This window comes from Saccopteryx bilineata, chromosome 1, assembly GCF_036850765.1.
Source record: "Saccopteryx bilineata isolate mSacBil1 chromosome 1, mSacBil1_pri_phased_curated, whole genome shotgun sequence".
In the NCBI taxonomy this organism is placed as follows: domain Eukaryota; kingdom Metazoa; phylum Chordata; class Mammalia; order Chiroptera; family Emballonuridae; genus Saccopteryx; species Saccopteryx bilineata.
In genome coordinates, this window is record NC_089490.1 from 8,858,373 (window position 1) to 8,870,627 (window position 12,255).

Here is a 12,255-nt window from a genome sequence, read left to right on the forward strand (position 1 = left end):
TCCACCGTTTACTGACTATAGAACACCTGTGGATGATAATGAGCTTTGTTCCACTGTGTAGGTGTGTGTTTTGGTGGGGGGGGCACATGTGTGATTTGGCATGTGTTTCTGTGTTCATCTGAAATTATCCTAAATTTAAATTTGAATTTGTAAGTACATTTCAATCTTTTTGTGGTTACTAGAAATTAAATTGACATTGACTTTTGTTTTCTTTTTCAGCACAATTTCTGCAAATAATGGGTAAAGTTACTGATATTCCTTCACTCTTGATCCACATGGAAACATCTGGTTTATTTCTCTCTTTGACATTTCCGCCCTTTTATCCCCGGGCTCTGTTGGCCTGTCCTCCTCCTAGGAGTCTACTGCTCCTCCCCCAATATTGAGACGATCCTTCTCCTAACTGGAACTCTGTCCATTTCTGTTTCCTACCTTCCCTCCTTTCTCTTCCTTCTGTGTCATTTTACACAAGTGTTTCCCTGTAAACGTTGGCTGCTCTGTCTTGCAGTAAATTGTCACAGTTTCATTAAGACATTGGTGAGATGAAGGGTGTTAAGCTGACAGAATCATAATTTTTAATATATAAATATATTACAGGTTTATATTACGGTGTATTTATGAATATATATGTATATATTTCTGGAATTATTCAAACTTGAGATCTCTGTCAAGTATGACAAGTTTGAAGCCCAATATTATGCAATTAATACTTCTTCAATCCCTTCAGAGAAATACCTGCAAACTGTCAGCATTCAGTGTCTCTGTCCATTGTCTTTCCACAACCTGAGTCATGATAAATACCTTGTATCATTCACTGGTCAGATGTGACAGAGTGGGGCGTCCCTCTTCCACTGTCCTTGATCATATGACCCAGGTGTTCCAAGTTAACTAAATATTTTACCTAATTATTTCATACAATATAAAATATCTAACCATTCCTGGTTTTCATTCTTTGGTTTTATATTGACACCGATATCACATGACAAAATGTACTTAAAATATATACAATTTTCAGATGAATGAAGTATCTTAAGACAAGAGCAAAACTGGTTCATCTCTGACAAGTACTTTTTATGTGAAGGGTGCAATTGATTGTGATATTTCACAGTAAAGAAAACTTAATCATTCAAAGCTGAATGTTTTCTTTTTTAGTGACTCTTCCAATTTTCTTTATTTCCTCGGTATTGATGTTTAAAATGAGTCCAAACTCTTTCTCCTGCTTCTCATCCCTTGTCTAAATAATATTAATAATTATAATATTTTTAAAAAAGAGAATTATATTATAAATTAAATAGCAAAACAAATATTTTTACATTTTTATATTATTTTACTAATTTAACACCCTTTTCCTCCATTTTATTTACTGTAAAATACCGGTGTTCAATAGTGTCCTCTGAGCCACTGTGTTTTGGGGAGGCATGTGTGATTTGGGGTGTGTGTGTGTGTGTTCATTTAAAATTAATCTAATTTTATATTTGAATTTTTCAGTAAATTTTAATTCTATTTGACGTTGTTTGCCATGAAATTGACATTTTCTTTTCTTTTTCAGAGGATTTTAAGAGAGAATTAGGTAAAATTACTGATATATTTTTACATTTAATTCACTTGAAGAAAACCTGCTTTATTTCCCTCTTTGACATTTCCGGGCTTTTATCCAAGTTTCTTCCGCTGGTCTGTCCTCCTCCTCGAAGTCTGCTGTCCCTCCCACATGATTCTGAGACAGCACCTCTTTCATTTGGGTCTGTTGATCTCTGTTTCCCTGTCTTTAATTCTTTCCTGCATCTCTTTCTCATTTGACCCAGCTATTTCCCTGTAAACTGTGGCTGCAGCTGTCAAGCAGAGAATTGTCACAGTTTCATGCAGAATTTGGTGAGATAAAACTGACAGACACACGGTGTTTAGTATATATAGATACAGATATAGACATACAGATATTAGTTTACATATAAGCATATATAGATATCTGTGTATGTATGTGTGCTTTTGGAAAATGCCGAACTTAGAACTTTATTCAAATTTTCTAAATTTCAGTGTCCATTCCTATGCAATGGATACCTCTCCAAACCCTTCAGAGAACAGTCTTCAAAACCATAATTCGGAGCCTCTGTCCATTGTCTTCTCACAGCCTGTGTCATGATAAATACCTGACATCATTCACTGGTCAGATGTGACAGAGTGGGGCATCCCTCTTCCACTCTCCTTGATCATATGACCCAGTGTTTGAAGCTTTTAAGTGTTTTACCCAATTTTTCAAACCTTTTAAAATATCCAAGCATGGCAATTTCTTATTCTTTCTCAGGATTGTTTACACAGTTTACATAGGCCAAACAGCACTTAACAATAAGCAATTTTATGAAGGATGTAATATCTTAAGGTGAGGTCAAAAGTAATAAATATCTGATCTCTACATAATATGTGAAGGACACAAGAAATCAATATTCACCATGATATATCTCACAAAAAAGAAACTTAATCATTCAAACCTTAAGAGTATTCTTGTCTAATGACAATTTAAATTATATTTTTATTTAATTAGGAATGGTCTTTAGATATATATCCCTCTAATGCAGTGGTCCCCAACACCGGACTGCAGACCGGTACCGGTTCATGGACCATTTCGTACCGATCCATAGAAAAAGAATAAATAACTTACATTATTTCTGTTTTATTTATATTTAAATCTGAACAATATTTTACTTTTAAAAAATGACCAGATTCCCTTGGATATATCCGTTTAAGACTCACTCTTGATGCTTGTTTCGGTCACGTGATACATTTATCCGCCCCACCCTAAAGGCCAGTCTGTGAAAATATTTTCTGACATTAAACCAGTTCGTGGCCCAAAAAAGGTTGGGGACCACCGCTCTAATGTACAGGGCAAGTGTCATATGACAAGTGCAACATAAACAGTTTGGGACAGATAGTGCCTCTACTGTAAACGTCCCCATCACTGCTGAACTAACTATCCCACATGTGAATATGTTTGTTTTTAGCCTGATAATGGTGATAGTCCAGTGACAGGAACACTTAGTATTGCACAAGTCAGAATTTCAGTGCACACTCATCACTTTCTTTCCTGACTTAGTCTCTTGTGCACAAGAAACAGGGGAGGGAAACAGCATTGACTCTGATGGGCGAGGTGTCCTTTGAATCCTCAGGGTTCCTACTTTCACAGACATGGGTCCCCGTGTGCTCCACAGTGAACTAGGAAAGGGGCCCATTTCTGTTCTCCTTCCTCCCTGATATTCTGTTTTTACTTGGAATGAATGACATTTTCATTTCTTCTTTGCTTTTCAGCCGAGGAAAGTGCACAGGAAAAAAGTAAGTACCGATGATCTACTGCCCTGTCCTCCCTCACCTGTCCCTCATCCCTTGTCCTCTTTCTCAGGGACCAGCTACCTGTGTCTCAGTTCTCGATCCTCCCACTCTGATCACCACTTAATTTGCTCCTCAATTTCTCCAATTATTACCACTGTCATTGCCTTGTTGAAATAAATGAAACAGAGGCTTTTGGTCAAATGAATATTATCACTAATATATTTGCAAGTTTTGGTACTTTTATAGTTTCTGAGTGTAAGTTTCCTCAAGGACAACTCAGGTCATTTGATTCTAAAACTCCCTTCTTGTTTCTCTTCATCTGATTCCCTCAGCTACATTCAGACATGACTTAAAACAGAAACTCAGATGCAATAATGTTGCGAATTATTCCATAGCCACTAATGTTGTGAATAGATGCACATTAGAACCTACTCCTGTGTTTACCTGGAAGAGCAGTTTCTCAGTAACTCTTGTGTATTAGATTTAACAGTTTTGTACAGTGAAGGAACTGCAATTAGAAATGAATGCATACATATATGGAGGCATAAAAGTACTATAGTAAATAGGGCAAATATTTCATCGTGGTCCATGCAGAGTGAATAGGAATCAAGAATATTTTAATTAAAGAATATCCAGAACATTTAAAAATATAACACAATTTATTAAATAAAATTCTTCTCTTTTATTTTAAATTGTTTTAAATATTTATGGGGGTAATAGTGGTTAATAAAACTGTGCAGATCTGATGTGCAAAATTCTATCACACATCATGTGTACATGGCAGTGTGTTTACTACCCATCATGTATCTTTCAGTCACCTTTTTTTTTGTTTTATAGATTTATGTCATCACATGTCAGATGGTATTTTTATAATTGTAGTGATGTTTCAGTAAAATGAGTTTGCAAGGCATGTTTTTTATTTATGGAAGATCTGAGACTGGGCCACCTTGCAGAAACAACATTAGAAGATGTAGGACATTCACTTCCTTTTCTTCACAGTGTGTAGAGAACCTGTCTCACTCATGTGAGCTGAGATATTCTTTTCTCAATTAAGGGATAAAAAGCTCAGTAAGGTCCAGTGAGGAACAGAATGTTCATCAGAGAATCCCAGTCCTTTCTCTCTCCTGAATTCAACTCCCAGGAGTATTAAGATGGTCTTCATTCATGAATGAATAAAAACAGAATCTCCAATACAAAGTGGTAACAACCAACCTGTGGACAAAAATACGGAGGACGCAGCACCCAGACCTCTGACCCTGTGTCACTGGGAGGAGCTGTGTGTCAGTGCTCCTTCCACAGTGTGGTGGCCACTCTGCACGATGTCACTGCCGCAGCAGTGAGTCTCACTGATGTGTTTAAAAGTATCCAGTGACCATGCTAAAGCTCACAAACAGAGTAACAGAAACATGAATATTTCAAATTGACCAAGAATATGTTCAGCCTAGCCTGTGGTGGCCCATGGACAGAGCGTGGACCTGGAACAACGAGGTGGTCAGTTTGACCCTGGACTTGCCTGGACACGGCACCCAGGGCAGCAGCTACAGCTACAGTGAAGCAGCTTTGAGTCCACACGCTTCCCTCCTGCCTCTCATCCCTTCTCTATGTAATATTAACAAATAAAAAAGTCTTTTAAAAATTTTTAATTGCACAACAAAATTCACATTTTAATAATTTTGTATTAGTTTGTTAAAATAACTCCCTTTCCAACTCTTTATTACTGTAGAACATCTGTGGATAGTAGTGAGCTCTGAGCCCGTGTGTAGGTGTGTGATTGTGGTCACATGTGTGATTTCACATGTGTTTGTGTCTTCATCTAAATTAAACCTAATTTTAAATTTTAATTTATCAGTAAATCTCAATGGTCTTTTGGTTGTTTCCATAAAATTGACGTTGACCTTTTCTTTTTTGTCTTTTTCAGGACATGTTAGAGAAAAGCTAGGTAAAAGTACTGACATTCTTAATCCACTTGAAATCACCTGGTTTGTTTCTCTCCTTGAAATTTCTGGCCTTTTTACCCAAGTGCCCTCCGTTGGCCTGTCCTCCTCCTAGATGTCTATTGTCCACTCTCCCTGTTCGAGACAGCATTTCTTCCATTTGTAGCTCTAATTCTGTTTCTTACCTTCCATCCTTTCTCATTCCTCCTTTTGTCATTTTACACAACTATTTCCCGGTAGACAATGGCTGCTCTGTCTTGCAGTAAATTGTCACAGTTCTATTAAGACATTGGTGAAATGAACGGTTTTAAGCTCTCAGATACATGATTCTTTTTTATTATTATTTATTTATTTTTGTATTAGAGAGAGAGAGAGAGGAGAGGAGAGAGAGAAAGAGAGAACTGGGTGGAGGAGCAGGAAGCATCAACTCCCATATATGTGCCTTGACCGGGCAAGCCCAGGGTTTTAAACTGGCAACCTCAGCATTCCTGATGGATGCTTTTCAAACTGTGGCACCACAGATCAGGCTGATTCTTAAAATATACATATATTAGCCCTGGCCAGTTGGCTCAGTGGTAGAGTGCTGGCCTGGCGTGCAGGAGTCCTGGGTTTGATTCCTGGCCAGGACACACAGGAGAAGTTCCCATCTGCTTCTCCACCCCTCCCCCTCTCCTTCTCCTCTGTCTCACTCTTCCCTTTCCTCAGCCAAGCCTCCATTGGAGCAAAATTGGCCCAGGACACTGAGGATGGCTCTGTGGCCTCTGCCTCAGGCACTAGAATGGCTCTGGTCACAACAGAGCAACGACCCGGATGTGCAGAGCATCACCCCCTGGTGGGCATGCCCGGTGGATCCTGGTTGGGCGCATGTGGGAGTCTGACTGCCTCCCTGTTTCTGGCTTCTGAAAAATGCAAAAACAAAAGCAACAACAACAACAAAAAAATATACATGTATCATAGGTTTCTATTAGTGAGCATATATATAAATGATTATGTATGTATTCCCAGAAAATATTCAAACTTACCCTCTATATGAAGTATTTCATGTTTAAGATCCAATTATTACACAATTAGTATTTCCCAAACCTTTAAGAAGAAAATGACTCCAAACTTTTAGCAATCATTGTCTCTCTTCATTGTCTTCTCAAAGCCCATATCATGATAAATACACTGGTCAGATGTGACAGAGTGGGGTGTGCTCTTCCACTGTCCTTGATCATATGACCCAGGAGTTCCAAAGTCTCTAAATAATCTACATAATTTTTTCTGTATTTTAATACTATCCAACCATGCCCTTTCTTGGGAAGGTTAGACAATTAAATTTAACAGGTTGACCTTGGTCAACTAGAATGCCTAGATTTAGAGAAAACAACTCCACATCATTTGAACCATGCCTGTTTTTTATTCTTCAGCTTTATTGTTGAAACCAGCACCAAATGACAACAGCACTTAACATTAAGCAACTTACAGAACAATAAAGTGACTTAGGGCACATGGAAAAGTGATACATCTCTTATCTGCACCTTTTATGTGAAGGGTATGAGAAAATAATTAATCATGATGTTTCATAAAGAAGCAAATTTAATCATTCAAAGCTTAAAATAGTTTTTTCCTAATCCTGGTTATAATCATATCTTTTCTTTATGAATGGTCTTTAGGGAATATGCAGTGTGTCTGTAAAGTCATGATGCACTTTTTACCGGTCACAGGAAAGCAACAGAAAAAAATAGAAATGTGAAATCTGCACCAAATAAAAGGAAAACCCTCCCAGTTTCTTTAGGGTGAGTGGCAGCATGTGCGCATGCCCAGATGATGAAGTAACGCCATGTAAACAGCACAGCAGCCCATGCCCATGCCAGTCAAGATGTGGACGGAACAGAAGAAAGTTCAGTGTGTTCTGTGGCTTGCTAAATTCGAATCTGTGACCAAAGTGCAACGTGAATATCGGGGTGCAATTATAATGAAGTGCCACCACACAGGAATAACATTACTCGGTGGGATAAGCAGTTGAAGGAAACTAGCAGTTTGGTGGAGAAACCCCGTTCTGGTAGGCTATCAATCAGTGACAAGTCTGTAGAGGCTATACGAGATAGCTACCTAAGAGCCCTAAAATATCTGCGCGTGAGCCCACAGTGAACTGCACTGAATAGGTATGAAACTGGGAGAGTTTTCCTTTTATTTGGTGCAGATTTCACATTTCTGTCGTCTTCTGTTGCTTTCCTGTGACCGGTCAAAAATGCACCATGACTTTACGGACACACTGTATACCCCTCTATGCACAGAGCAGGAGTCATGTGAGGAGTGCAGCAAAACCTGTTTTGTGGAGATTTGTGTCTCTCCTGTTCACTCCTCATCGCAGGTGAAGTCCATGTTTCCTGTGTGAATACATGTGTTTTTATCTGTAAAAGTTGATAGTCCAGTGACAGGGAAACACTTAGTGTTGCACATCCCAGAATTTCTGACCTAACACCCTCATCGCTTTATTTCCTGACCTGGTTTCTTGTCCACAATGGACATTGGAGGTGAAACAGTATGACCTCAATGGGTGATGTGTCCTTTGGAATCTCGTTGTTACTACTTTTGTAAATATGTGTCAACGTGTGCGCCAGAGTGAACTACAAAAGAGATTCGATTTTTTGTCTTCCTCATTCAAGATAATCTGTTTTACTTGGAATGATTTGTTTCTTTCCACCTTTTCCCTTTCAGCTGAGAGTGAACAGGAGACAGGTCAGTACCAATAACTGCCCTCTCCTTCCCTCACCTGGTCCTTATCCCCTGTCTTCTCTCTCAGTGACCATCTGCCTCTTGTCTCAGTGTCCTCGTCTTCCATCTCTGATTCCCTGTGTTCATATGTTGTTCAGTTTCTCACTTTATTACCTCTTCAATTGTCTTCTTGTTGAAATAAAAATGATAGAGCCTTTCTATCAAATAAATTTTATCAATAGCATATCTATAATTGTAGGTAGTTTTAAATATTTTGGTTGTAAGTTTTCTCTAAGAACAGCTCAGGTCATGTGATTCAGAACTTCCCTCACTGTCATTTCTTTCCCTTCATCTGATTTATTTCGTTTCATTGGGGTCTGACTTAAAACACACACTTAATACAATAATGTTGAGAGTTTTAGTTGGAGAAAAACATTGTGAAATGACGCACACAAGAACCTAACCCTGTATTTACTTATACAAGCAGAGACCAAGAATATTTTCAGCATAGCCTGTAGTAGCCCCTGGATAAAGCATGGACCTGGTACAATGAGGTAGCCAGTTCGACCCTGGACTTGCCGGATCACGGCACCCAGGGCAGCAGCTACAGCTACAGTGAAGCAGCTATGAGTCCACACCCTTACTCCTGCCTTCCATTCCTTTTCTCTATAATATTAAAAAATTAAATATTTTCAAAAATAGATTAGTTTATAAATTTAACAGCAAAAACAATATTTTTAAATTTTTATATTATGTTATTAAATTTACCTCATTTTCCATAATTTCCTGTACTGTAGAACACCTGTGGACAATAGTGAGCTCTGAGCCCGTGTGTAGGTGTGTGTTTGGGGCGGGCATTTCTGATTTGTTGTGTTTGTGGTTCATCTGAAATGTGATTGGTTAATTTCAAATTAAACCTTATCAGTAAATTTGAATTCTCTTTGTGGTTCTTTCTCATGAAATTGACATTGATTTTTTCTTTTCTTTGTTTTTCAGAACAAATTGAGAAAAATAAAGGTAAAATTAGACTTTATCGAGATAGGTGCCTCTACTGTATGCTTCCAATCACTGCTTAAGTTTCTGTCTCATGTGTGAAAAATTCTTTATCTGCAAAAGGTGACAGTGCAGTGACAGGGGAATGATTAGTGTTGCACATTCCGAAATGTCTGACCTAACACCATCATCCTTTTATTTTCAGACTTAGTGTCCGGGGCACAGGGGACAGGGGAAGACACAGCACTGCCTCTGATGTGACAGGTCCTCTTGGAACCCAATGGTTCTGACCTTCACAGATCTGAGTCAGTGTGAGCTCCTCTGTGATCTAGGAAAAGGGATGCATTGTGTGTTCTTCTTTACCCAATATTGTGTCTTCACTTGGAATGAGGGGTTTATTTCTTTCTTTTCCTTTTCAGCCGAGAGTGAACCCAAGAGAGGTAAGTGCCCTTAGCCACGTCCCTGGTCATTCTCTCGTCTGTTCCTTAGTCCCTCGTCTTCTCTCTCAGTGACCACCTACCTTTTGTCTCAGTGTCTTGGCTTTTTAACTCTAATTGGTCTTTTTCATTTTCTTTTCAATTTCTCTCATGATTACCCACCATTTCTCATCACACAATCACTGAAGAGGGCATTTCAGTCAAATGAATTTTATTACTAATATATCTGGAAGTTTAGAAACTTTTAAAGTTTTTGAGTGCAAGTTTTCTCCAACGACAGCATGGTTCACTTGACCCAGAACCTCCCTCACTGTTTTTTCTCTCTTCATCTGATTCACTCAGATTCATTCAGACATGAGTTAAAACAGACACTCAGGTTCAATATGGTTGAAAATTACTAAGTGGACCAAAATGTTGTGAATAGACACACATAAGAACTAACCCTGTATTTACCAATACAAGCTGTCTTTCAGTGACTTGTATAGTGAAGGTACTGCAATTAAAATAGACTACATTTATATAAAGAACCATCAAATACTATTTTAAATATGACAAATATATCATAGTTCTTCATATAGAGTGAAAAATTAAAATATGATTTTATTTAAAAATATCAAATATTTTTAAAATTCTACAGAATTTTTAAAATATGCTTTACTTCTCATATTTAAAGCATAGTTTTATTTTTTTTTAATTTATTGGGGTGACCTTGGTTAATAAATGTATGCAGGTCTCAGGTACACAATTCTGTCACGCCCCATGTGTACGTCGCAGTGTATTCCCCACCCAGTCACGGATCTCTGTCACCCTTCTATTTATTTTAAACCTTTATGTCCCTGCATGTCACATAGTATTTGTTACTTGCAGTGATAATTTAAGTGGGATGGATTTTCAAGGTTTTTTCTTTATTTATGGAATAGATGAGACTTTTCCACATTGCAGAAAGAACCATTAGCAGATGAAACACTTTCGCTGGCACTCTACAGAGTGTAAACAACCTGTCTCATATAGGAGCTGAGATATTTGTTTCTCAACTAAGGTAAAGGCTCAGTAAGGTCCACTGAGAAACAGAATCTCCGTCAGAGAATCCCAGTCCTTTCTCAGTCCTGAACTCAGCACCTGTAGATATGAAGATATTCTTCATTCAGGAATGAGTGAAACAGAAACTCAAACACAGTACAATAAAAAATCAACCCGTGGACAAAAACATGGAGGACGCAGCCCCCAGACCCCTGACCCTGTGTCACTGGGAGGAGCTGTGTTCAGTGCTCATTCCACAGTGTGGTGGCCACTCTGCACGTTGTCACTGCTGCACTTCCCGGACACGGCACCCAGGGCAGCAACTACAGCTACAGTGAAGCAGATATGAGTCCAAACATATTGATTCCATGTCCCATTTCTTTTCTCAACAATATTAATAAATAAAATCTTCTCAAATAATATAATTATTTTATAAATTAAAGAGCAAATTCAATATTTTTTAAAAAGTTGGTATTATTTTACTAAATTAACTTTTATTCACCATTTTACTTACTGTACAATATCTGTGGACATTAGTGAGCTCTGATTTGCTATGTACATGTGTGTTTTGGAGGGACATGAGTGATTCAGCATATGTTTGTATGTTTATCTGAAACTATTCTCATTTTCAATTTAGATTTATCAGTAAACTTGAATTTCTTTTGTGGTTGTTTTCTGTGAAATTGACATGGACATTTTCTTTTTTTCTTTTTCAGGAGAATTTGGGGCAGAATTTGGTAAAATTACTGATATTCTTGTATACTTGGTCCACTTAAAAACATTTGGTTAATATCTCTCTTTGAAATTTCTGGCTTTTTTATTCAATCATCTCCTGTTGGCCTGTCCTCACCCTAGATGTCTGATGTCCCCACCCCTGATCTCAGACAGCACTTCTCCCATTCAGGGCTTTGGTGATTCCCATTTCACCCTTTCATCCTTCCCCACACCTTCTTCTGTCACTTTACACAGTCATTGCCCTGTGAACTTTGGTGACACCACACATTCATTAATAATTTGGTCACATGAGCAGTTTCGATCTGAAAGATACATGGATTTAGTATTTATTTATTTATGCATATGTTTGTGTATATACACAGACATATACACACACAGATACACTCACATTGATATCTATGTATGTGTGTGTGTGTGTGTGTGTGTTAGGAAAATATTTAAACTTGGGACCTCTATCAAATATCACCAATTTGAGTGCTCATTACTACGCATTTATTACTTCTCCAAACCGTTAAGAAAAAAACCTCCAAACTTTCAGCATTCAGAGTCTCTGTCCATTTTCTTTTCACAGCCTGTGTCAAGATAAATACCTGATGTCATTCACTGGTCAGATGTGAGAGAGTGGGTGGTCTTCTTCCAATGTCCTTAATTATATGACCCAGGTGTTCCAAGGTCTCTAAATATTTTACATAATATTTTCAGGCCTTTAAAAATATGCACTAGTTCATTATTTATTCTTTGTCATTAAGTTGACACTGTTATCAAATAACAAACTGCAATTAAAAATAAACAATTTGCAGAAGGAGGAATTATCCTAAAGTAAATGAATGTGTGTGTTTTTAAATCTGAAAAACGTGATAGTCCACTCACATGAGAACGCTTAGTGTTGCACATCCCAGCATTTCTCACGGAACTCCCTCATTGTTTAATTTCCCAACTCTGTTTCTTGTGCACAAGGGACAGTGGGAAAAACAGCATTACCTCTGAAAGTTAATGTTTCCCTTCGAACCTTAAAGTTTCTGTTTTCGCAAATATGTTTCAATGTTTCCTCCACACTGAACCAGAAATGGGGACCCGTTTCTGTTCTTCCCACCAGAGAATCTGTTTTCACTTGGAGTGAT

The 12,255-nt window shown here is 38.0% G+C and overlaps 1 protein-coding gene across 20 annotated transcripts in view; it reads left to right on the forward strand.

Annotated features, from left to right (window-relative positions):
* Positions 1-12,255, forward strand: part of LOC136322824 (E3 ubiquitin-protein ligase TRIM39-like) — a 243,055-nt gene that overhangs the window by 30,285 nt on the left and 200,515 nt on the right. For 17 of the 20 annotated variants that reach the window (XM_066254733.1, XM_066254828.1, XM_066254982.1 and 14 more), the window contains exons 6-13: positions 220-240; positions 1,547-1,567; positions 3,295-3,318; positions 5,234-5,254; positions 7,953-7,973; positions 8,946-8,966; positions 9,362-9,382; positions 11,116-11,136. In XM_066254733.1, the coding sequence (XP_066110830.1) occupies positions 220-240; positions 1,547-1,567; positions 3,295-3,318; positions 5,234-5,254; positions 7,953-7,973; positions 8,946-8,966; positions 9,362-9,382; positions 11,116-11,136 (171 nt within the window). The remainder of the gene's footprint in view (positions 1-219; positions 241-1,546; positions 1,568-3,294; positions 3,319-5,233; positions 5,255-7,952; positions 7,974-8,945; positions 8,967-9,361; positions 9,383-11,115; positions 11,137-12,255) is intronic. The other 3 variants (XM_066255236.1, XM_066255357.1, XM_066255636.1) reach the window with 3 other exon arrangements.